At 50.3% G+C, this 23384-nt stretch overlaps 8 protein-coding genes across 8 annotated transcripts; 4 read left to right on the forward strand and 4 right to left on the reverse strand.

Annotated features, from left to right (window-relative positions):
* Nucleotides 1-1200: 1200 nt before the first annotated feature.
* Nucleotides 1201-1983, forward strand: EsH8_X_000142 (uncharacterized protein; the record flags this gene model as incomplete). Its single annotated transcript, XM_083274230.1, has 3 exons — nucleotides 1201-1222; nucleotides 1461-1667; nucleotides 1727-1983. 3 exons carry the CDS (start codon nucleotides 1201-1203, stop codon nucleotides 1981-1983), a joined length of 486 nt encoding a protein of 161 aa, XP_083119622.1.
* A 1876-nt stretch (nucleotides 1984-3859) lies between these two features.
* Nucleotides 3860-4317, forward strand: EsH8_X_000143 (uncharacterized protein; the record flags this gene model as incomplete). Its single annotated transcript, XM_083274231.1, has 2 exons — nucleotides 3860-4002; nucleotides 4074-4317. 2 exons carry the CDS (start codon nucleotides 3860-3862, stop codon nucleotides 4315-4317), a joined length of 387 nt encoding a protein of 128 aa, XP_083119623.1.
* Nucleotides 4318-4698: 381 nt separating this feature from the next.
* Nucleotides 4699-7159, forward strand: EsH8_X_000144 (uncharacterized protein; the record flags this gene model as incomplete). Its single annotated transcript, XM_083274232.1, has 3 exons — nucleotides 4699-5509; nucleotides 5564-6970; nucleotides 7053-7159. 3 exons carry the CDS (start codon nucleotides 4699-4701, stop codon nucleotides 7157-7159), a joined length of 2325 nt encoding a protein of 774 aa, XP_083119624.1.
* An 889-nt stretch (nucleotides 7160-8048) lies between these two features.
* Nucleotides 8049-9992, reverse strand: EsH8_X_000145 (uncharacterized protein; the record flags this gene model as incomplete). Its single annotated transcript, XM_083274233.1, has 3 exons — nucleotides 8049-8827; nucleotides 8900-9763; nucleotides 9830-9992. The coding sequence occupies 3 exons, from the start codon at nucleotides 9990-9992 to the stop codon at nucleotides 8049-8051; spliced, it is 1806 nt and encodes a 601-aa protein (XP_083119625.1).
* Nucleotides 9993-11413: 1421 nt separating this feature from the next.
* On the reverse strand, nucleotides 11414-12751 carry EsH8_X_000146 (uncharacterized protein; the record flags this gene model as incomplete). Its single annotated transcript, XM_083274234.1, has 4 exons — nucleotides 11414-11832; nucleotides 11890-11963; nucleotides 12025-12407; nucleotides 12467-12751. 4 exons carry the CDS (start codon nucleotides 12749-12751, stop codon nucleotides 11414-11416), a joined length of 1161 nt encoding a protein of 386 aa, XP_083119626.1.
* Nucleotides 12752-13680: 929 nt separating this feature from the next.
* On the forward strand, nucleotides 13681-14868 carry EsH8_X_000147 (Alpha/Beta hydrolase protein; the record flags this gene model as incomplete). The annotated part of the gene is made up of 1 exon (XM_083274235.1): nucleotides 13681-14868. One exon carries the CDS (start codon nucleotides 13681-13683, stop codon nucleotides 14866-14868), a length of 1188 nt encoding a protein of 395 aa, XP_083119627.1.
* Nucleotides 14869-15195: 327 nt separating this feature from the next.
* EsH8_X_000148 (uncharacterized protein) lies at nucleotides 15196-17112 on the reverse strand (the record flags this gene model as incomplete). Its single annotated transcript, XM_083274236.1, has 3 exons — nucleotides 15196-15877; nucleotides 15928-16873; nucleotides 16941-17112. 3 exons carry the CDS (start codon nucleotides 17110-17112, stop codon nucleotides 15196-15198), a joined length of 1800 nt encoding a protein of 599 aa, XP_083119628.1.
* A 4476-nt stretch (nucleotides 17113-21588) lies between these two features.
* Nucleotides 21589-23156, reverse strand: EsH8_X_000149 (uncharacterized protein; the record flags this gene model as incomplete). Its single annotated transcript, XM_083274237.1, has 6 exons — nucleotides 21589-21946; nucleotides 22010-22040; nucleotides 22104-22168; nucleotides 22230-22347; nucleotides 22405-22780; nucleotides 22869-23156. The coding sequence occupies 6 exons, from the start codon at nucleotides 23154-23156 to the stop codon at nucleotides 21589-21591; spliced, it is 1236 nt and encodes a 411-aa protein (XP_083119629.1).
* Nucleotides 23157-23384: the final 228 nt, after the last annotated feature.

Consider the following 23384-nt stretch of genomic DNA (forward strand, 5'->3'; position numbering starts at 1 on the left):
CGTTTAAGCGAGGGGCTAGGAGCTAATCGTGCAAGGCAGATAATGCAATTTGGAGATCTCCATCATGAAATAAATTGGGGGCCGCTCTGGGTTGCAGCAGCTCAAGGCTTCAGTCGGCAACAAAATGACGAGCACGGATTCTAGAGACGTTCTGGTATAGAAGGAGCCACATAGCTGTGGTATCACAAGACGCAATTTAGCACATGGTGCTTTGAGATGACCGACGACGATTGCAACCCTGACAGTCAGCAGAAGGGCTTTGGGCGCGGCCAGACCACTTCAAATACATATCATCAGAGCTACGCTGAGCTTACATTGAGTTGCATTCCTTTTAATTTCACGCGACGAAGTTATACCTGTAGTTAGAAGGTGCGTAACTATGCCGCAACCAATGCAACACTCAGGTAGGGCTATGGGGCATACGATGTCACATGAATCGGTACGTATATCGTAAGATGTATGCCAATCTTTTGGTATAGTTTTAGCCTATTCATCGGGCGCAAATTGTGGGTGAGGCAGTGGCCGGTCTGCGCCGCAATCCTACATTTCCTTGCCCTGCTGAATGCATGCTGATGTGTGTGATAGGATTCATATGCAGCTCCTAGCTTTAATGACTACCTTCCTAATGGGTATACGTAGGGCTCAATTATGCAAGGCACCAACCAGCAAATCATACTGGGACAGAAAAATTGTCTGAATTGCGGCATATTTACAAACGGCAGTAGTGGAAGCGAGAAAGGCTTCACAAAAGTCCCTGTCAGCTCACTTCGCCATTAGCACCGCCAAGCATTCAGGATTTGCCAGTGTAACGCAATCAGGTTGATGCCTAAGTCGAAACGTTTCCCCGTTCCATATGACCGAGCTTACAGGTACCTTGTCAGGCTAGCGCCTGAACTTAGATATGACATTGCGACTCTGTAAATGTAACATCATTCGTGTGAAGACCAATAAGCGTGGACGTACTCAGACATCTAGCACATCCCAACTCCATGAAGTCGCAATCTGACAGGTTTGATGCCAGCAGGGTGGCGACCGGTGCTGAAGAACACAGTGTAGGAGGGAGAAGAGCCTTCCTTCACTTGAACTAGGAACTAGAGAACGCTGGTATACTGATCATGGCCCTAAGATTAGCTTGACTTAGTCAAGCAGCATTGTACAACGCATGATGTGCCTTGAATTGCAAACAGAGACTATCTTTAGATGTACCTCAATGATACATTCGGTGAGAATTTATTCCCGACTTAGTCAGTTTGCAAATGTATTTTCATTTCAAGACTGGATGAAATATTCTGAAAAATATGGGAGACGGAAATGTGCGGTGATTGCGGTGTAGATATCTATACATGAGTCCGCACAGGGCTATATTGTTTGGCCGAAGCATTCTCTCAAGCTTCAAAAACCCTCAATCTCACAGTTTTCTTCCCATTTCATCATTTTGCAGTCCGTTGTCAGGTCTTCAGCGGTTCTTTTGGCCTTGATCGCCACAGCCGCCACCGCACCCGCCCCTGCACCCCAGGATAGCGTCCAGCGCGTCTGCTACGAGGAGCCTCTGGAGCTACACTGTTACTCTGAGCCCGATGACATTCCCCAGGACGTCACCGTAGCTGATGTCAACTTCGTCGCTGCCTATCTCCGTTCTTATGGCCGTCAAATTCGTGCCGGGCGCTGTAAGTACATCGTTACCCTTGCATCATTAATATGAAAGGCACTGACGCGGGGTGTGAAGTGTTCAATATGAAGGCGGCTGACGCGCCTGACTGCGGCGAGTGGCCGCTTTACACGGGAGGCACGGTGGCTGCGTACGCCAAGCATATCGATAACACCGTCGATTCGTCGGTTCTCTTTGAGGACATTGCCAGCACTATTGACGGTGGAACCGGGACGGTCAAATCGGCTGCTATCATTGACTGCTTGACCCAAGGCGGCTCCCTGGCTGTTCAGTACAACCTGACGCACCCGGCCTACAGCACCGCCACATACTAGAGCGGTGGGTGGAAGCCTGACGGCATCCTTGTCAAGATTGTGTCTTCGGCTTAGATGGTTAACAGTGCTTTGGTCTGATGCCCGAGGAAATGACGGGGGTGGCCAGAGACAGAGCCGCCCACAGGGAGGAGTGGGTTAGGGGGCCTGGCACTCAATTTTCATTTGCCCACTGATGGTTAGGTGAGGCTAGTATTGATGATTTCGCTTGCATTTAGCTATCCGTAAAGAAAACGAAGTAACAAGACTCTAACTATTATAGCCCTCAACTTGATTGCTGTATTAAGCTCGATCTCGTGTCTGATGAGTTATGCGAAATACGCCACAACGCAACCTTATCGACAAAGTTTCGAGGCGGGTCGTAGATCGATCCGCCGCAGCTCCATCATTCGTCCGGAGGAATATCAAGAGTCCCGCGGGCTCGTCCTAAAAAGTTTGCCGAGTTCCTTCCCCTGAGAAACTGGCAGATAACAGCGTTCGTATTCGTTGGGTGTTATTGCATCAAGATCGGCCCGTTCCTTCGGTCTGGGGTGTGATTGACTTCCAAATCCGACCGCTGCATCTGACCACGCCGCAACACAGCCCTCTTCCTACTAATCCCTGGTATTCACGGAGGATAATATGCGGCTTGGGCGGATGTGGCAGTCCGAATTGCCCGCGAAAGGACCAAAAACTGTCGTCATTGGTGGATTTCGATGAACCTTGCTTATGGTTCCATTCGCTATGTAAGGCTCTTTACCAGCTTATTATAATGAAGCGGGTTCAATCCCACCAATGGCAACATTTCTTCATCTTATGCGCGGCGGCTGGGACCGTTGCATTTGCTTACGCCACACCACAGCGTTTTTTCCTCTTTACCGATATTCAAGGAGAAAACCCGATTGCATTAAATTCTTTCTATGTGAATATACATAATTTAGGGCAGGATCCTAAAAAGAAAACAATCAAGGTCACCCTAGTCAACCAATCAGCAAATACATGCTAGAGCTTCGGTTTCGCAGAACGTCGCAAAATCCGACCAAAACAGGTTAAGTAAGCTGACAGCTAAGACATTTCGTAGGATTGAGCCGGTCATCCTATATTCTAACTATACTATAAATGACCTAGTGTTAATACAACTGTTTGATAAGGGTCATCTGTACACTAGGTAAAATAACTCTATGTAGGTTGTTTTTCTGAGGTAACCGGTGGCGTACGATAACTCTTGGTTGCCTATTGCTAACAGATAACGTCCATGTCTTCCGCATCCATAACATACAATCCTGCATGGAGACATAGCCTGACGATTAACAACGTTATAGACTCGACACGATGGATATAAATTTTGCGTATATGATTTATGGCGCTAAGTAGAATAATTTTCCAACTATCGTCTTTCCTGAGCACGTTACCAGTCAAGTTCATTCATTCTTCGACCAGATGCATAGAACCACAGAGAGCCATCAACTTAAGCTGACCACCAGCTTCAGAAGGCCCTCAAATAAGAGATACTTAAATTACATGATAGCATTCTATCATGTTACGAAAACTCATATCACAGTCGGCACTTTGCCTCTCGTGTGCATTACACTATCGACATTTCCCCGCTGCCAAGAGACATTGATCCTTGTCCTGTACACTCCCAACTTCCCACAAGAGCATGAAGGAATTTCACATCCATGATCAGCTTTACCTGTAAAATGCGTGGGACCTTTGAAAGGATCACACATGGGGCAACAGTGGTACTGCCATTCAGTTTTATGAAAGGGCCGTTGTGTTAGTTAGGCAGCATCTATAAGTATCCCATCGACGCCCACGTCAAAGACACTTGCTTCAGCTTGTAGCACCCACAAACTCGCAGCATAAAGCATAGTTTCCAAAGCACCAGGGATCAAAAACCATGAAGTTCTCCCTTCTTGCCTTCGCCGCTACGGCGGCCCTCTTTGTCTCTGCGACCCCCTTGGGGGATGCAGGCGCTATCGAGGTCCGCGATGAGGGCCACGACCTTGAGACTCGCCAGACCGCCAGCGGCTGCTACTACTTGTAAGTTCAGCTCTGTGGCTGCAGATTTCCAGGAGATACTTGAGTCTTTATACTAAGTGGCATGATGACAGTGCCTCGCCTACTTGCTGCGTCCCGAGTGTCTGCATGTGCGCCGGGTCTCGTATTTACTACGTCAACCGAGACAACATCAACGCCGGTCGCCATGGCTGCGACCCGCCATGGGGCTACATCGGAACTGGATACACTAGCTACCCTGGGTCCTGCTGCCGCGTGGCTAGCGACGGCGCTGTTGAGAAGGCGGATGGCAATGGCTCTGTTGAGGTTATCGAGGCATCTCCTTTGGCGGCGGAGTAAATAGGTCTTTCATATGAAAGAAATACAGCTTTGATTCGTACTGATTTTGATTTGATAAATTTGTCAAGTTCGGTCAATATGCATCGCAGGAGGAAACTGTCAAGCTAAAATAGCTAGAAATCGATAAATCGACGTGGCAGTTGAACTGTGCTCCCCCCATTGGTTACTTCAGCAGGAAATATGTTGTTTGCTTACCTATTGCTGAAAGTAAGCGGGACATTATATAATGAACGCCCTTCCCCACCCAGAAATACCATCCGTGTTCTGTGCAGTCAATCTCCATCAGCGGCACGTGCAGCCGCATTCCACTTATTCCACTGTGACTTACAAAATCCAAACTTGGGGCGCATCCAATTCCTTAACTGTTGGTGAGCAATCACCATGGCCTCAGAGAGTTATTACAGGTCGATATCCGATGACGGGCCATATTCATTCTTGTTCTACATCGTCGCCAGAGTTGGAGCAGCGGGTCGCCATCGACCGGTGGCCGTCGCCTTGCGTGATGACTCCGAGGTACAGGATCACCTGTTCGGTGGCACGCGCGTCATTGAAGCCTGCCTACAAGTAATACTAAACCTGTCTGCACCCGCCAACCGCGCAGCCATCAAGGCAGAACTGGGGTTGGCCACGGAATTCTATGCGAAGGGCGACGACATTGTGGCACGAGTCTATCTACCCGAACCCGATATTGAGGCGTCAGCCGAGCTCGGCCTCCTGGACTTTGGCGATGAGGAGGAAAATAATACGGAGAGACCTTGGGATGAAGGCCTTCGAGAATTCCCCTTCATCACTACGAATCTACTCGTGGGCTTGGGGTACGATGCCTCCCGCTGCAAGGCGTACAACCCTCGGACCGAACCGTTAGGGATGGCTTTCAAAGATGCCACTCTACACCACGGCATGGTAGTCATTGACATTTCAGACTTGGACAAAATCCGGTATGGCATTGTCGCTTTCACGCTTCATCACATGGCAGAAGTCAACGTGCCTCCCCATCGACATTATGACCCAGTTGAAGATGACCCGCCTGATGATGACCCCACTCCAATGCTCCAAGAGGACCGCCCGCGGACACCACTGTCTGCGACTGGTTATATGACGAAGTTCTCATACAATGACTTCGAAGGCCATGGCAGAGGTATCAAAGAGTTGGAGCTACACCATCAGGTTATCGATCCGACAGCAATGGACTGTACGTTGAGCGGCGAAACGCTACATTGTGGTATAGATACTGATATGAACACAGTTATTTGGCCCAGTGACGATATAGACTTGGGAAATAGCATTCCGCAAGAACTCAGTTCTAATTCGCTCGCCGATCAAGCCGTCAGGAGCCTTATCGAGGGCACCCAAGAGACGGAAACCTATGACATGTCCAGTTTTGACGGCCCCTTGAAACTATCTGGCTTTCGAGAGTCTCTTCGTCGGCGCATTCTTGAAAGCCCAGAGAGTTTAGGACCTACCATCGCTGCTGGGCAACTCCTTCGGCTCATATACGAAAAACAACACGACCTCAATTGGGTCCAATTCAAAAACCTCTCTTACGAAAGCGTCGCTGCTGCAATTGAATCACCAGAGCTACAGGAAGCCATATCTCTCAGTCTATGCATCGACAGAATAAAAGGCAACCCCGAATCGCTGTTAAAGACACTGTGTCGGCTAGATACGGTGCTTGATATCTGTTTCCTCCAGGAACCCACGAGAGCGAACGATGAGGCAAGTGCACACATCTACCTCCTAATTTCAACAAATCCCGAATACACGCAGCTGCTCCAGTCCAAGGCAATAACAGTAACGGCCTCATACTCTGCACCACTGCGGAAGAGGTTCTGGCTCCCTACAACAGGCTATACGCAACCAATCAAAGCGTATCCTATCCAGCAGATGTTTGTGCGACACGAATTGCAAAAGCCAGCCAAGAAATTTTGGCCTAATTACTTTTACCTCGGTGATGGTCTGCTTGGACCGGAGCGCTTCGCCGCAGGCTTCGTAGCCTACCTGCGTTCCCTCTGCAATGATGAGAACTTATTCAGTTTTTCATGCGCCCCGTGTTCGCTTCAAGACCTTTCTGAGATCAAGATAAGCCCAATCTTGGCTGAAGTCTTTTCGATCCCCGTACAACCGATCGCGACAAGAGGCTACGCCGCCGAGATCCGTAATGAATGCTGGTCCATGCCACGCGACCTTGATCAGGGTGCTTGGAACGTTCTCGTCTCTCACGAGCGCAATGACGAACTGGATTTGGGCCTTGGCCAGAGCAGCTCGTCGCCATGGCCACCCACGGCTGCAACACCTTTACTTCGTTACGCATTTGTACGGACGTGTCGGCGCATTGAGATAAAGAATGACAGCAATATCATCAAGCCCAAGGATATCGAGATCTGCGACCTAGTCGGATTTCTCAAAGCCACTGCGCCGCAGGTCAACACTGAACTTGTAACGAACTTGTTGGATCATGTAGCTGAGGACATATCTAAAAAGACAATCGCGTTTTGCAAAAGTCAGGGCAAACCACCGCCGATGATGCACAGCAGTATTGGTTGGGTATCAGCGCTTGATGCGGCGTCAGCGTGTTCGATTCTGCAGGAATTTTTGGACGACGCTGCTCTTGTGCGCCGAAACATAAGACTGGCAATGGCCGAGCAACCACAAGGTACGTCAATTGTTTACAGTTGCTGCACTACGGTATACCAATCCCTTAAAAGTGACATGACTAACGGAATCTATGTTCAAAGATCGCGACTGGTACCCTGAGCTTCGCACGGCCACCAGCAGCAAGGACACCGAGCTACCACAGCGACGCGGTATCTTTGTGGCCCGCTATGAATCCCGCATAGCGTAATACAATGGAGGTGAATGATGGACTAAACTGGATCTGTTCTTTAAGTTCATTGACCAGGAGTAATCCCGGTAGTGCAGCAGAATTCTTTCATGAACATTATTGATTCGGAGTCTTGTTATGATTCGTGACTGAACTAATACTGTTAAGTGTAAGCAAAAGTCATATGGACAGGGAGACAGCAGTTAGTGGTGGTCCGAGAAAGCAAACTACCTAAGGAGCATCATACGGCTCACAAAACAAACCAAAAACAGTTGCATAACGATAAGATTATTAACGATGAGCGAAGCATAGTACTCAATGAATATTAGTGAAGCAGTCTTTCTTGCAGCCGTTCCGATTCTGACAGTGTAATGAGATTCCAGTAGGGAGCCAGGCAATTAGGACAACGTCGTCGCGAGATAACAGGAAAAATTAGTTAAGTAAACGATATGCAAGTAGAGAATCAAGGCAGGCAAAAACGGGTGTAATTAAACATGTGTGTTATAGTTGACTTTTCCTTAGGAAAGTATTGAAGACCAAAGCAAATGTATTCCGTGGAGATGTGTATAGTATTGCATAAACAGTGGATGTCTAGACAGTAAATAAGCGTAAATAGAGCGATCTAATACACCAACAAGCCATCGATACCCCGAGAGATATCTGTAAGCAGCTGTGATTCATTGTAGGCAGTAACACCTCGAAGTTTCAGTGACAAACCAAGGCGACGAATACCTAATTACATCAAACCTCGTTAGTTTACTTATAGATGAAATTATAATTAATATTAAGCATTAGACTAATAGCTACAATGGTGAGTTTTGAACGATCGATATGGACTCTTCCGTTCGAAACTGACAATCCACGAGGCCGAGTATGATCACATAAAACATCTTGGCTGTACCGATAATACCTATATCAAGAAAGAATCGGGGTGATCGTTGAAGAACTGCATGGCCTCAACCCGCCAGTCGTCCTTAACCACCTTCGGGCCGCTCTCTTTAAAGTTGTACGTCTCCAGCCCATCTTCGGAATACCTGGGCCACTTGGCAAGACCCAAACCGTGGTTATTCGGGTCCAGCGTGCGGATGAAGGAGATGGCGGTGGCCTGGTAGGCTTGGGTGTTCTTGCTCAGCGCATATGGCAAGCCTGCGAACATGTAGAACCAGACGTCAAAGGCGTGGAACGAGCCCAGCACGGGTAGCTGTGTTAGTACGCCCAAGTTGGGCAGCAGACCCGCCGACGGAATGCTGACGTCAGTGACGTAGTTCCACACGGTTTGTTCTGAGGTATTGTAATGCGCAAGGAGGTTGCGGCGCTGGGCCTGGAAGCTGAAGTCGCCCACTACGGCGGCCAGGCGCTTGAAATTGGGCGTGACTGCGTTCAAGATGCCCGTGTTGAAAGGTGAGCCCTGGGTGATGTCAGAAGGGTAAAGCTCCATAAGCTTGGCCATCTCAGCATCGGTCGCTTTGGGCCACCAGATGGTCTGGAAGTAAGACGCGAAGTCCTCGTCTGAGAGGGTCTCAAGTTGAGCAAGCAGAGAGAATAGGGTGCCCTCGTCGCGCATGTCGCCAGTAATAAGAGGCACAGAGGCCATCTTACCGGCAGCAGCCAGGCGGTGCGGTGAGTCTTTGAGGTGTTTCCCGTCGGGGCGAATGGTCCATGTCGAGGCCAGGGAGCGGGGCCCGAGGACTAGATAGAGCAGATTGTTAGCCATAGCTCAAAGCGTAGGGTAGCTGGAAGGGATAGTGGACAGTGACTTACGCATTCCCTCCTCGTTGACCGACGCCATGATATCGTCAAAGTCGGCAACCTTCAAGCAAGCAATCTTATCCGCCGCATTACCACAGCCCGCCCTCTCGGCCATGTGGTCAAAGACAGGTTGAGCGCGCTCGGCACTCTCAACCATGACTGGCCCGCCTGACAAGGCCATCGCGCCGCGAAACAGGTCAGTGGCACCTTCGCCCTCGTCCCACAGCAGATGCGCCACGACGGACCAGCTACCAGCTGACTCGCCCATGATGACGACGCGGTCCGGATCGCCACCGAAGTCGGCAATATGCTTCTGCACCCACTGCATAGCAACTCTTTGATCTTCAAGGCCAAGGTTGAGAAGCCCGGCCTCCTCCATCTCACGAGACGCGGAGAAGCCGAACGCGTTGAGGCGGTAGTTGGCCGATACGCCGATTATAGGTTGACCCATGTCGACAGAGGTCCGCACCAGCCCACCAACGTTGTAGTTGAGGGCGGCGCCGCGAATCACGTCCGTCTCGCTGGTGTCGGTGAACGGGCTCCCGACCTCGTATCCGCCGCCGTGAATCCATATCACCACTGGCAGCTTGTCGCCCTTGGTGGCGTCCACTGGGGTTTGCACGTTGATCAGAAGACAGTCTTCGCTACGGGTTTGTCCAATGGTGTTGAACACCGTGTCGGCTAGCGAGCCCACAATGGGGCCGATTGCCGTGCCTGTCTGACCCAACAACAGACTGCTGGACGAGTTCGTGGTCAGAATCGATGCCGTTGTCTTCTGCGGGCAGATGGGGCCATAGTTGCTGCCGTCGAAGTCGCCCAACTGCTGAGAGTAGAGCTGGGGGTGCTCGAAGCGGCCTGCCGAAGCGAAGGGAATGCCTTGTATTTGTTAGAAATTTTGCACAAGTGAACCGGTTTGTGTGCTCTTGGCTTGACATGACGCACCTAAGAACTCCTTGATGTTGCCACTCACCCGTCCGGTGATGTTGGCATATTCGATCTCGACCTTGGGTTTCAACAAATCACGCGATGTGATGGGCTTTGCGACGACTAAGGCAGAGTCTAACGCCGTGATGAGGCCTATAAGCCCTATCCACTTGGACGCCATGTTGGATAAAAGAAGTGACAGGTGTTGTTAAGAAGTTTGATTAAAGGAATGACAGATGTTCGTAAGGAGCGTGTGTAGTTAGAGGCCGATGTTTCAATTCGCCAATAAATTTGAGACAAAACAGAGACAGAACAAAACGAGTTTGGCCGCAGCCAGCAAGTCGCGATGCCGCTACAAACTAGATGGAGGGAGCCTTCTAAACCAAAGGGTACGGTAAATGTACTCGCGGACTCCAATATTCACCCATTCACCGCCGTGTCGGACCCTCTGTCATCGATTATGATCATCTCCCGAGGCACCGAAAGAGCCGTTAACACGGAATGTCTTCCGTCTTGACACCTGTCAATTCCGAGTTGAAGCTAGCGTCAAGTTTGAGACATGCTTGGCTAGTCATGCCTACACTTAAGAAGAAATATTTGGTGACGATCGACCGCTCCTTATTACTCCTTATTCCGTAAGTAGTTGGGTTTGGGGGCTTCCCTGTTATTAACCCTCTAGGGAACCTAATTTTCTTCTACCCCTTTTGATCAGTACCCATTCAATATTGCCCCCAACTGGGACGGGCATATGGAGTAGTGTGTCAGGTCGAAACCCATCCTGGCTCGATATTAAACGGCGTAGATCTCATCGCAACCCGGTATTTTCCCCGGAAACTTTCCGGGCAGTGTGGTGGATAAGGATTGATGGTGCCAGGGCTTGCGATGTGAGCATCTCAATGTGGTGTCCATCTAGAGATAACCCAATCGGGAACTAGTTTCTCTTCCCAAACCCCTGGTCCTAGTGCCAAAAACGTGGCGAGTCATTCCAATCCATGGCTAGAGTGGACACCCGGCACCGGGATGCCGTCGGCAACAACAGATAGGAGATCGTTGATTACAAACTCACTCGGGGGCACGGACGTGACTCAGGCCATGTGTTTGAAGACTTCTCCACGTGTTCATCCCTTTGACGAATACATCTCCGCACAAGCAGAGAATTAGGCGGATAATGTCAACTAGATGCTCAAGACCAACCGCTTGTATAATGCTGTAAGTTCGTCACACGCGAGCCAGCCAACTCCTCGCTAAAAGGTGTCTTATGGTCGTCAAAGGGATGGTTGAGTTCGGAGAACAAATGTTGAAATTGATAGAGCAAACCGTATTTTGCTTGTAGGCCACCACCCTGCTGACGAAGTGGAACAAATGACGAACAGTTCGTAAGTAGTGTAAACCTTGAGTATTGATGAATCTCGGGGTCCTAAATAGAAATGAGGCTTTCAAAAGTATTTGTAGGAAATAATTGTCCTAGACCTCGAATATCTCCACATTACGGTACAAGCCACAACTTGTTTCAACGACTTCGTGTTCAGCATTTGTAACGACAGCCTATAAAATCTTAAGCGAAAGTATAACTTGATTACGCGGAAGTACTAAGCTTCTAAACTATACATGCTGCTTCACCTTCCGCTCCTCTTCCCACGTAACATCTCTCTGCACGACAATAGTATCCATGGGAAAATCATCGCTGATGACGTCACGCTTGTCGCTGGTTCTGGTCGCCCCAGACACCGAGTACTGCATGCCGCTCCCATGGTGTAGGTACTCCTCCGAATCATTGCCTGTAGTCAGACGCTCGTGGTTCGCGGAACGCTTGAAGTTGTGAGCGCCGGGGCGCGACCCGCCGCCGGTCCCTGCGAAGGCCGCGGACCCGGACGAAACCTGGTTAGACTTTTGATCCCGAGTTGACCACGGCGTACCATAGCGTATCTTGCGGTACACAGGAACGAGAGTAACTGCGCAGGCGCCGATTATAGCAATATAGATCTCCACGACAGTGGCGGTCCACATGAGAGCGTATTGCTCTATTGAAAATGGTCAGCGTGCAAGCTCGGAGAATCACAATGAAGGAGTTCACGTACGTGTCATATCCGTCACGCCAACCGAGTAGAGGGAAGCTAGCGAACCAAAACGTACGAGGCTGGCAATCACAACACTGTTTTCATCTCATTAGTACGTGAAGCCCAGTTTACGCTTAATTCTCAGGTTCTACTCACAGACTGCCCAGCCCAAAAACACAGCAGATGCCTACTCTCTTGCTCGAGCTGACCTGCAGCTTCATTGTCTCGCGGATTGGCAGCACCAACGTCAGGATGTCGATGAGACTGTTGGCGATGGAGTTGCCCACAAAGTACAGAATCAGGTCAATGCAAGTGCCTGTACCGGGAGACACCGTCTGTTCCCAAGTATACGAGAGCGGGCGGCATTGCAGGCAGTTGACCACGAAAATGGCTACAAGCCATCCTAGGCACGCCGCCGATAGCGCATAGATCCCCCTTTGCATAAACGGCGTGGGAAAGACACGCCAGTAGAAGGCCAGCAGAGACAGCTTAATCAGTGGAGAAGAAAAGCCGTAGCAGAACTCAGCGACGACCACGCACTACGACATTGTTAGCTTTTGGGTAGTTCACCTTCACTGTACAAGCGGAAACTGCGTACCTTCAGGAAAGTGATCAGCTTAGTTGGGTCCTCGGCCATGACATCAACGATACTCCGACCAAGACCGCCATTGACTGTGGCTTCGATGGTGGTAGCGCAGAAGGCGTGGTTGATTATCAGACTGACCAACGCCAGCCAGTCGTCAATGCCCCATCCTAAACCCGTGAGCTTCCTTGCCCAGAACCGTCCAATACAGGTGATGGTGGCTATGACCGCAAGAACGACATTAATGACGATGATCGCGGTGTCAGTGTGCGGAGTAGTGTTGGCTGTCGTTGAAGCCATTTTATCTGGCAGCGCTGGCTAACCTGAGCCTTAGCCAGTTAAAGAGAAACCAATAGTCCCACGATGTGTTAAAGATATTGACTTTAGTAGGAAGGTGATAGATGACCTAAGTGTTGTTTATGCACGATGAAAACTCTCTCGGGGTAAACCAAGCATTGATAATTAGTATGCCAGCGCCCGTCGCCGCACCCCGCTGATAGACAACACTCGTGGTCGATCAAAATTCGGAAACATGTCTCGATGCCTGCATCCAAGACGGTCCATCGAACTGCAAAGGGTATTCCCTGTGCCGGTATAGAAACGCCTATATGCCGGTACAGGGATGTGTTTGTACTCGGCATGCGAGTCATGTAGCGTCCACTTTGCATACGACTGGACTCCATAACGTCCACTTCTAGTCTTCGATCTTGACCGAAGGACATGACTCGTCGCGACCCCAAGAGTCCACCATCACCAAGTCTAGTTTCGTGTAAGTGCTGTTTGGCCGAGATTGGAATGCAACGACGACTGAACCAAAGCGGGACCGCAAGAGAATCGGTGAGTTTGCTTCTCCCAAGTGTAAAGCCTATCCCCTGAATAACTGATTACAGCCCGGAATTCCAAAGGATCGCGGGCCGCGTAAACGGAAAGCCTGCAGAATTTTCCACGGTAGTTGTTTCTGCCCTCGGCAACTCGTATCCTGAGTCCGAATTAGCGAAGATGGAGACTGTCCGTATCACGATCCGTTGCTGCATGTAATAAGCCTAGTCACCCTCTCCTCGGCATATTGCATCTTCGTGATGAGCTCCATCGGAAGGTCTCCCAATCCGTGACCCTTGTGATTGTCACCATCACATCGACGCTCTCACTGGAAATCTCTGCCTCGTCACAAGGACGGATATACACTCATTCTGCACAGTATACCGGTAGTCCCACGACGATCTTTCAAAATGGCCATCGCCAAAGGGGAAAGCTTCCCCATTCTTTCATACCAACCTCTACGGATCTTCTACCAGCTTTTCGGCGGCCTTTTTATTGCCTTCTTCTGCCTGCCCGTCTGGTGTATCCAAGCCCTGATTCCGGCGTGTCGCCCTCACCCACAATGGGGCTTCAAACAGGCACTGATGGCGCGTCTGACGCGTAACATTGTTGACCTATACTCCAACGTGGGCATCACTGAGACGCACACCCTTGAGCCAGGAAAGGAGGGCGACCGCTTCCAGACCGTGGAGCCGTTCCCGTTGGACCTCTACCGCGGCCCTCTGGGCTCCAACCCCGATGTGAAGCCCGTTACCGTGGGTGGCACGTGGTTCCCCAAGAAACCCGACGTCGAGGAGGGCTTCGACGGCATTGTGGTCCTGCAGGTGCATGGCGGTGCCTTCGTGCTGGGAGACGGGCGCACGGGCTACTGCGGCTTCATGGCCCAAACGCTCATGGACAAGGCCGGCGCTGACGCCGTCTTCGCGCCGCAATACCGGCTGTCGGGCTATGGCAGCGCGAGCGCGGCCGCGAACCCTTTCCCCGCCGCAATGCAAGACGTCCTCACCAGCTACCTGTACCTGACCAAGACTCTCGGCATCCCTTCTCAGCGCATCGTGCTCTGTGGCGACAGTGCAGGAGGTAACCTGGTTATTGCACTGCTGCGCTACCTCGATACCTTCGGTCCGGAACTCGGGTTCGCCTTCCCGAGCTGCGCAGTGCTGATCGCCCCCTGGGTCAACCCGTTGGCCAGCCTGGGCCCTGACTCAGTATACAAGCAGCATGATCACTGGAGCACTGACTATCTCCCCGTGTCTTTCCTGCGCTGGGGCGCCAAGGTGTACTCATCCGGTTTAGCTGATGAGAACTTGCCGTATGTGACGCCGCTCGGCAACCCATGGGGGACTAAGGTGCCCATTTTCGTCTCCATGGGCGAGGCCGAAATCCTGGAGACGGATGGCACAGCATGGTGCCGTCAGATGCAGGATGCGGGAGGCCATGTGCAGGTATCATACGAGGAGCATGCCGTTCACGATACGCTTTTGATGGGTGCCATCATCGGCTGGGAGGAGAGCGCGCAGGCTGTGGCAACGAGAATCGGGGAGTTTGTGGCCCAGGTGCAGAACGAGAAAGATCTCAAGGGAAAGGATGAAGAGTAGAGATAGAGAAAGTCGTGATGGCTGTGTAACAAGTACACCAATGTGTATTCGTGACATATCTTATAGTTAGCTGTAACAGAATGACGTACAAAATCGTCTCGCAATATTGACTTGTGACGTGTTGCTGAACAATGTATCAACCACCTGAAAACATCATCGATACACTGCCGCTTTGAGTACAAATACGTACAATGGGCATGCAAGAAAGCATTGCTAAAGCTACCATGTGGCAGGGGAAGTTGGCTTCAGTAACAATTGAATTAATTTATTATATTGATAAGGGCGGCGCGCTAATTTTATTATATCATTTCCGGCTTCATTACTTAGTTAGATGCGCAAGGAATCCCCAATCTCGTTCAGGTATGCGATAGCATCCTCGCGATAATCATCCGCCACGATCTCCGCGCCGGTCTCACTCCACAAGATCGTCGATCTTTTGGTTGAGTCGTACTGGGGCCAGGTAGGCACATCATCCATGTCGTGCGTGTTGGGGTCTAGATTGTTCACAAATGCAATCAGCGTGCCCATCATGTGGCGCGAGTTGTTCGCTGGCAGTGCGCCAAAGAAGTTCAGCACCACGTCGCTCGCGTGGAAGCTCCCCAGAAAAGGCACCGCCTCCAGTGCATCCGCATCGACATAGTCGGCCGCCGTGATCTCGCCCAGCGTCGCCGTGCCATCTAGAATCGCTGCAGGCAGCGCTTGCTCGGCCAGGTAGTTCCACTTGTTTCCTGGTGCGGCATCCAGCAGCTGACGGCGTTGGCTCTCGAAGCTGTAGTCGCCTGTGATGGCCGAGATCCGCTTGAACTGCGTGTATAGTGCGTTATTATCACCAGTGCCGAACGGTGAGCCGGCCGTCTGGTTGTCCGGATATAATGTCAGGATCTGCTCGAGCTGCGCCTCGGTAGCGTTAGGCCACCAGTTGGCTAGGAAGTAATCCATCACCTCGTCGTCGGTGGTGCTGTTCGCGGCATTGAACAGGGAGAAGAGAGTGCCCTCGTCCCGCATGTCACTGTGAAATTTTTAGGATCAGACGGCAAACCAGAATGGTTGAATACTTACCCCCAAAGGAGAGGAACATCAGCTATGGCTCCTGCACTGACGAGCTTGTCTGGGCTATCGGTGAACACGTCGCCATCGGGGCGGATCGTCCACGACGAGGCCAGGCTGTTGTAGCCGAGAAAGTACGGCACCGTCTGCATGTGAGCGTATATGTCGTCGTACGCTGCCTCTTGAAGGCAAGCGATGACGTCCGCCGCCTCGCTGCAGCCGACGTAGCTGACCAGAGAGTCGAAGGTGCCTTGCTGTCTCTCGGGGCCATCAACCTTCAGCGGTCCGCCCGAGCTGCCAACTGCCGCCCGGAAGAGCCCCTCATTGTCGCCGCCGTTGGCCACGAGGTGCGCGGCCACCGACCAGCTGCCCGCACTCTCGCCCCAGATTGTCACCTTGTCGGCGTCACCACCGAACGAGCCGATGTGCTTATTGATCCAGCGCAGGGCGTTGCGCTGGTCCCCGAAGCCGAGATTCAGCAAGCCGGCGGCGGCTAGCTCCTCAGAGGCGCTGAACCCGAAATGGTTCAACCGATAATTGATCGAGGCCACAATGATGGGTTGCCCCATGGCCACGCTGCGCTCGACAATATTGGCGGCTTCGTAGATGACGCCTGGGTTTTCGACTTCGGTATTCAGCAGCGATCCGCCCGCCCCGGCCTCAAAGCCGCCGCCGTGGATCCACACCAGCACGGGTAGGCTGGCAGTGCTGCTAATGTTCTGTGGCACGTGGATGTTGATGGAGAGGCAGTCCTCACCCTGCTCGAGAGTGGACTGCGACAGCGCAGCGACAAGTACGCCAGACAGGCTGCCCAGAGGCAGTACGGACGGGTCAATGGACGAAGGGAGCTCATGCTGCGGGCAGACGACGCCGTAGGCTGAGACGTTCTGCACGCTGGAGATGGGGGTCTCGGCCAGCACCGAGTGGCTGAACCGCGCCGCGGTGGCGTAGGGAATGCCTGGCAAGGATCACGGTCAGTATTGAGCCTTGACTGCCATTGAAGAGGGGACGGGGGCGGGACTCACCGAGATAATTCGATGTACCGGTCCTGTCGTCATTCTTGCCTTGAAACTGGGCATACGAAGTGTTCACGATGGGCGACGAGTCTCCGACGAAAAGAGTGGCGCCGGTGACAACCTGCGTTGTCGCATGGCAAAGGCCTAGCACCGAGGCGAGGAGTGCAAGTTGCTGCAGCATGGTAACGAATGAACGTCTGAGTTGGACAGACAAAAGTGGGTGATGGCGAAGCTAACAGCAAACTTGCCTTCATCAACGACGCAGGCTAGTCTTGGTGAGTCTCGAATATATTTGAATACTCCAGCTCGGTTCCCGGCTATCTTCAAAGTGAAAATATCTATCTTATCAGCTAGCTCCGGGAGGGCCGTTAGAAACCTCTGATGACATGCCCCGAAGCAGATGCATTTTCCGAACAGTTACGCAAGCAGGTAAGCTAAGCCGCTTCCCAAGGTCAATTATTGAAAATTAGATTGATGCCGTGCCTGTATGCGCGAAATGCGATGCAAGTTCATAGCCACGCTGTAACCATGAAATATTGAATGGTGGGGTAATATGTGGAAGAACGAATATTTGGGGGCGCGTACGGGGCGTGAAGTTGCTCATGACTCGGCTTGTACATTGAACAGGGCTTATCCCTGTTGCCACATGCAGTATTACAGGAGACGTCAGATCTGTTATCGAAAAAGAATCGGCCCCGGGGGCGCGGAATACGACTGAGATTTAATGAAGTTTCAGATGATTCAAAGTACAGGCTTGGCGGATGTGTCCCGTTTTCATGACGTCATAATCTGTGAATGTACAACTACTGTCTTGTTTTGGAGCTCATATGCCATTGCAAAGTTCTCGGTAAATAACATATCTCAAAACTACATCTGAAGGCGACGTTAAATATGAAGGTAGTAATTCTATGACAAACTTACAGTAGTTATGAAAATCGTCGTCCTTACCCCTGACATGCGATTGTAAAACTAAACAAACCTATTGTCGTCCTCGAAGTTGTGATATCCTTCATCTCGCCAATACATTCTGTTTGGTTTAGTGACGCATTACTTGGGGAGTAGAGGTTTCGCCACTTTCCTTGAATTGGTAACAAAGTTTATCTTCAGTGACAGCAGCGTAGTATTTTGACCTTTATCCCATTAAGCGCGAGAAAACGTCATTTTTGCCAATGTGCGGAGAATGCCAGTCACGTTCACTGGCAAGATAAGATACTTTTTTCTGATATAAAGCGCGAGAGTATTTGGCGAAATACTGGAAAATTCAAAATGACGCCTTTCGCACTTGATGGGACAGTTTGGCGCTAGAAACTTTGAGGGTGAGCGATGCAACCTACTGAGCAGCTTGGCAAGCTTCCCATCAATAGTTCTTTGAAAGCGCTGATCATCTCGACTCCTAAAGTCGAAGGTCTCGAACTGGAATATTTTGATGGAAGTTTTCGATGAAGATCTCAAAAAGCCTTTGTGGGCTTGAATTATGTGAAATGTGATTTTTTTTTTGGAGTGGGATAGCATTCCTCTTACCTCTACTATGTTTTTGCGTCTTCTGTTCAAATCCTTTGTGATCGAAACCGTCGCCAGTACCTCGATCCAATCTTACTGGATTAGAGTTTACATGGTACAGTGAACATTAACGAAATCCCTGCATTGGGTTGCTGGCACGAGGTACCATCACGATGCCGACACTGCCATTTAGAACCGTGGACATCGTAGTGAGTTGCTTCTTTTGTCTGACGGATCCATTTGAACTTGTTTGCTGGTAAAGCAAGCTCACTCACGAAATGATAGTACGACTTAAGAAAGCTCAGAGATGGCTCACTGTAAGCTCTTGAAGTTCCCAGGTCGGCCAGTAATTATTCTGTAGGTTTTTCCTTCGAGGACCTGCAGGAGGTGGAAAAAGAAAGCATTGAGCCCACTGTTGTGACTCCGGCGATATTAGTCCGCTGCTCCAGAGCAGAGGAATGTTGGCAACTTCGTACTGAGTTTCGACATTGATGAGGAGTATTTAAGAAGATTGGGCTGTGGTCTCTGCTCCGACCCTGAAAGCGGAAGCACTCAAACCAAGCAAAGTGAGCAAGCCATGGCTTTTCTGGGTCAGTGTAGTGATACACATTGTTGGTTATATCACGAGTACCTTTCCAAGCAGTCAGGCAGAGCATAGTGCCCATGTTTTCCTGCCGTTCTTTGTCACCAACTTTGGCAAAGCTCCAACTTGGCTATGCCTGCCAACTTGCGACTGCCGATGCCACATGCTTGGGGGATCATACCTAAACCTTCCCATCCATCGCCGACAATCCACGAAACCGTTTGTCCCCTCCCCGCCCCGCCCCCACCTGCCTGTTGACGGTTCTAGAACGTCAGGTGGTAGTGCCGAAGGTTAAGGTATCATCATGATACCTTTGGCCCACAAGACGCGCTTCGATCAAGTATCATTAGGTAGCATTGATGGATTCCCATGTCGGGGTTCCAGCGTGGAATAGCGTTGCATCAACTGGTTCCCACTCACTGGTGAGGATTTTAGCAACCAAGATTGTCACAAGTGACAGACAGCAACGAACATACCGGCATGGGCATGTCAATCGCGGGGTGTCAACGGCCCGCAGTAGTAATGTACTTTGTCTAATTAGGTGACGCCTTTGTATCGGTCAAAACACAACGCGCTGTGGAGAAAACAAGGGATGGGAGTAACTGAAATGGGTCCAATTAATCATCCATCCCAGGCATTCGTATTCCGATTTTCTTTTCAACTGATCACATCTTCGAGCTCAAATAGTGTATGATACACAACCAGCATCCTGGCCAGCCACAGCACGTGGTAGCACCCAGCCGCCGCCCCAGCCGCCGCCCCAGCTGTAACCCGATTCACTCAAAAGAAAGAATGTCACGACCACACCGAGGGCCGTGTGGCGCGGTGTGGCGCGCGCTCGCGCGTAAGTGGCTGCGGGATACTTCCGCCAAGCCTATTACTAAGCGCCTGGTCCTGTGCATAATCCACTGCGCGCTGCGCAACAGCCTTACAATAGAACCAACCACTGTTGCCTATAAGAACCTCGTTCCTACGCTTCCGGCTCATCACAAAGAAGAATGGAGGGAAATTAAAACAAGGTCACTCTAGACTACCTACCTAATCTTTTTTCTTTTTCGGAAGGCCGTTATCGGTTTCTCGCTCATCAACCCAAGCTTGTCTGTTTTTCGGTGGATTCCTCTTCTAACCAGCTTGACGAGCCCTTCTTCATTGGCATCACCCGACAGTGCTGCCAGCTCTCGCTATGTTGGCAACAAAATGCTTTGAAGGTCGAGGAGAGACTATTGTTAATAGATCAGATGGTTACTCAACTTTTTGTCGTTGTTAGATGGGATTTAACCAACCACGGGTATTTCAACTCGCCTGAAACGATTCTACGCGCAGACATTACAATCGTATTACTAAAAGAAAGGATATTTTACAGCAATATTCCCGGCTTTAAGCAGCTGTGTAATGTTAACCATTTGGTTTCATTAATGGAAAGCAAGATTTTAGGGTCTTAATTCAACGTAGGTACCAACGCTAACTACACACTCTGCTCCAGATACGTTTACAAGACAGGTAGGTATCACCAGGCAGATGTTTCACAGAGTTTTAAGTCGCTTCAAAGGGTGGTAGTTATGCCTGACGAATTAAACAATGTTTACTTAACGAGATAAGCGACTAAATGTGAGCCGGCCTGGTAAGGGGCATCCCGGCTGTGTAAAAGATGAAGATAGAGCACGACGAGATGTTCCATGACAAAACGATTGCAGCAGCAAGACTAAGAAGGTCCTAGCATGTGCTATGTGTCGATTGAAGCGAGCAAAGCTCCTCGTAGTGCATAGGTTCATGGTGTGAAACCCGGTCAGCAACGACAACACTATGCCGGCGACTGGAACACATAGATCGACAGGTCAATTGAGAAGCCGATAGGAACTAACTTAGTCAATGGATTTGAGAAACAAGCAGAATGGTGTGTTGGTGAACTATAGTTTTGATGGTCTTGAGCGTCGATGGCCTTTGACGGAGCAGGAGTAGCCTCACCTCGACCAACCTTCAGATGTGGACGACGGTGAAGATGGCGGTGTCAAATATTGCGTAAGAAATCATAGACCATAAAAACCGTGTACCGCATCGTCTGAATGAAACTTTAGTGTGGCAGCGGCAGTGAAATTGGCAGCGTAGTCTTGTACCTGAGACACCTGGTTCTATCATCATCATAATCACTATCCACACTTCGAAAGCGTCGACCTCATCTTCCCCATCTCTCACCGGTCAAACCATCCGTTCCAGAATGCTCCGTCAGACGGGCTCGTAACTTGACATGCTCCGCGACCGTGGCCTTATGTCGCCCTATCTCTTCATGGAGTTAGATGTATGATTCAAGCCTGCTTGTGCAATTTACTCTCACCTTTCCAGCCATACGATTTCCACCACACCAGCAGTACTGCGGCTCGTCAAATGTGATATTTTCGTCGTCGTAGCAGTAGCCCAATCTCTTGCTAAATACAGTTTTATCATCTTCTATTCGTACAAGGATAATACCGACCACATGCTGTTCAACAACAGAAAAATTCGTTCATTATCCTGTAGGCACTGCAGTGTCTCCATATCTGTCTATCCCGTCAATCAAATCTCGATCAGACCCGATTACTAGGGCTTGCTTGGCTCAATGCTGACGCTAAATACGTCCGTTCTGACGATCTTCCCAGTTACATTGTGCTGAGCAAGTATGCTCTCCTGACTGCCTTTTGCGGCAACTGTAGTAGTTGTTGTATCGTCAAAGCTAATAGCGTCAACGTCGTGTTGTATTCTTGCTGCCCTCTTTCTTGCTTCCCGAGAACGAGACATCTCTATATCGGATCGCATCTGTCCACTTGGTCCAGAACCGTAGTTCTCGTACGTATATCGTCCGCCGCCGGAACTGAAAATCCGTTTGCCGAACATGAGCTCGCCGAGGGGTTGGAGGATGGGGATGCAGGCTGCAATGATCATGGTGCTTCCTTCGACACTGCAAACGCAAGCCAGTCAGACATCTCTTCAGATATTGATTGGGACTCTTCGGGGCACTTACATTGTCCATATGATTAAATCCGAAGTATCATCTATTACACAACGTTAGCCACCCGTTGTTTCATGGCAAGGAGTAGTGTCGACGAAAAGCTTACAAGAGAAATCACTGCTGGCTAGACTTGGTAGTCGTGTGCACTTGTAAATGGCAACGACTGAAGAGCTGCAACCAGATACTAGATCAGCGATTCTTGTTCTGGCAACGACAAGCTAGCGTCACGTACATTGATCCGATACCTAGAGCAACACTCAAGGCTGCCTTCTTCCTTGTACTCATCTGAAGCCTGGCAAGTACCACTGCAGGATAAATAGCAAGATATAAATCAACGAATGCGCAAAAGGCTTTAAGTGTCAATACGGTAACTTCTGAAATTAGACGCAATCGAGCAGCTTGCATACCTCCAGAGTAAATGGCAAAGTACACCAAAATCCACTTATCCCAACACGTTCTTTCCACAATCGAGAAGTCCCATTGGGAATGCGACGGTTGGCATTGTGCGAACAAGATAACAACGCAGCCAATGAGGTTGAAAAGACAGAATATGGACATCGACCATAGAAACATCGCATGCCATTTGCTAGGGTTCAGAATTCTTGTGAGAAGGGCGACGACAGCGATCTTGGGAAGACCGAACGACATGACGCCGGCAGGGAAACCGGCTATGGTCCAAAGAATGGCGCCTGATTTTTGATCCTGTGTGAGAAATTCGAAGTGCCGACCATTTCCACGCGCCACGGCGGCGATGGCAGTCCCAACATTAGTCCAACCGCATATCTGGGAACAAAGGAGGCACCGTCAGGAAACCGCAGAACTTCATAGTCCATGTGGAACAAGTGGAATGTGTGGGATAAGAACTACTCACAACAGATGCAACGATCAAATAATCGTCCAGATGAACCTTCCTCAATATCTTACCCCTCACAAATAGCCTTGCAGCGGCGAAGAGGGTACTGAGTACGGAGACGGAGATGACGATTCCGATGGCTGCCGGTCCCTTGTTCTCTGCGGCCCGCCCCGGAGACACTGGTGTCGACATTGCAGCGGGCTGGGCTTGGTGGAAAGAAAGATTTTGACGAAGGAAAAGCCCAAGAGAACAAACGGGTGCTTTGCAGCAGCAACTGCTTGGAAAAAACGGATGCATGCAAGACATATTCGTAGAGTCAAGAATTGAAGCCCTGCTCTTGACGAAAAGATAAAGGGATGGGGTGCTCTGCAATACCGGAAACCGAGATCGACAGCCCACGTCTCCTGAATTCCAAACTCATCGGCAGCCCATCGACAAAAGGGCCAATTCTTTCCGAGTGCACATGTCGCCACAGGCGGGAAATACAGTACCATTGAAAAGGAGCTGCAGTTGGATGACCACAAATCATACGAT

Source organism: Colletotrichum jinshuiense, chromosome 10, assembly GCF_051148585.1.
Source record: "Colletotrichum jinshuiense chromosome 10, complete sequence".
Lineage (NCBI taxonomy): Eukaryota > Fungi > Ascomycota > Sordariomycetes > Glomerellales > Glomerellaceae > Colletotrichum > Colletotrichum jinshuiense.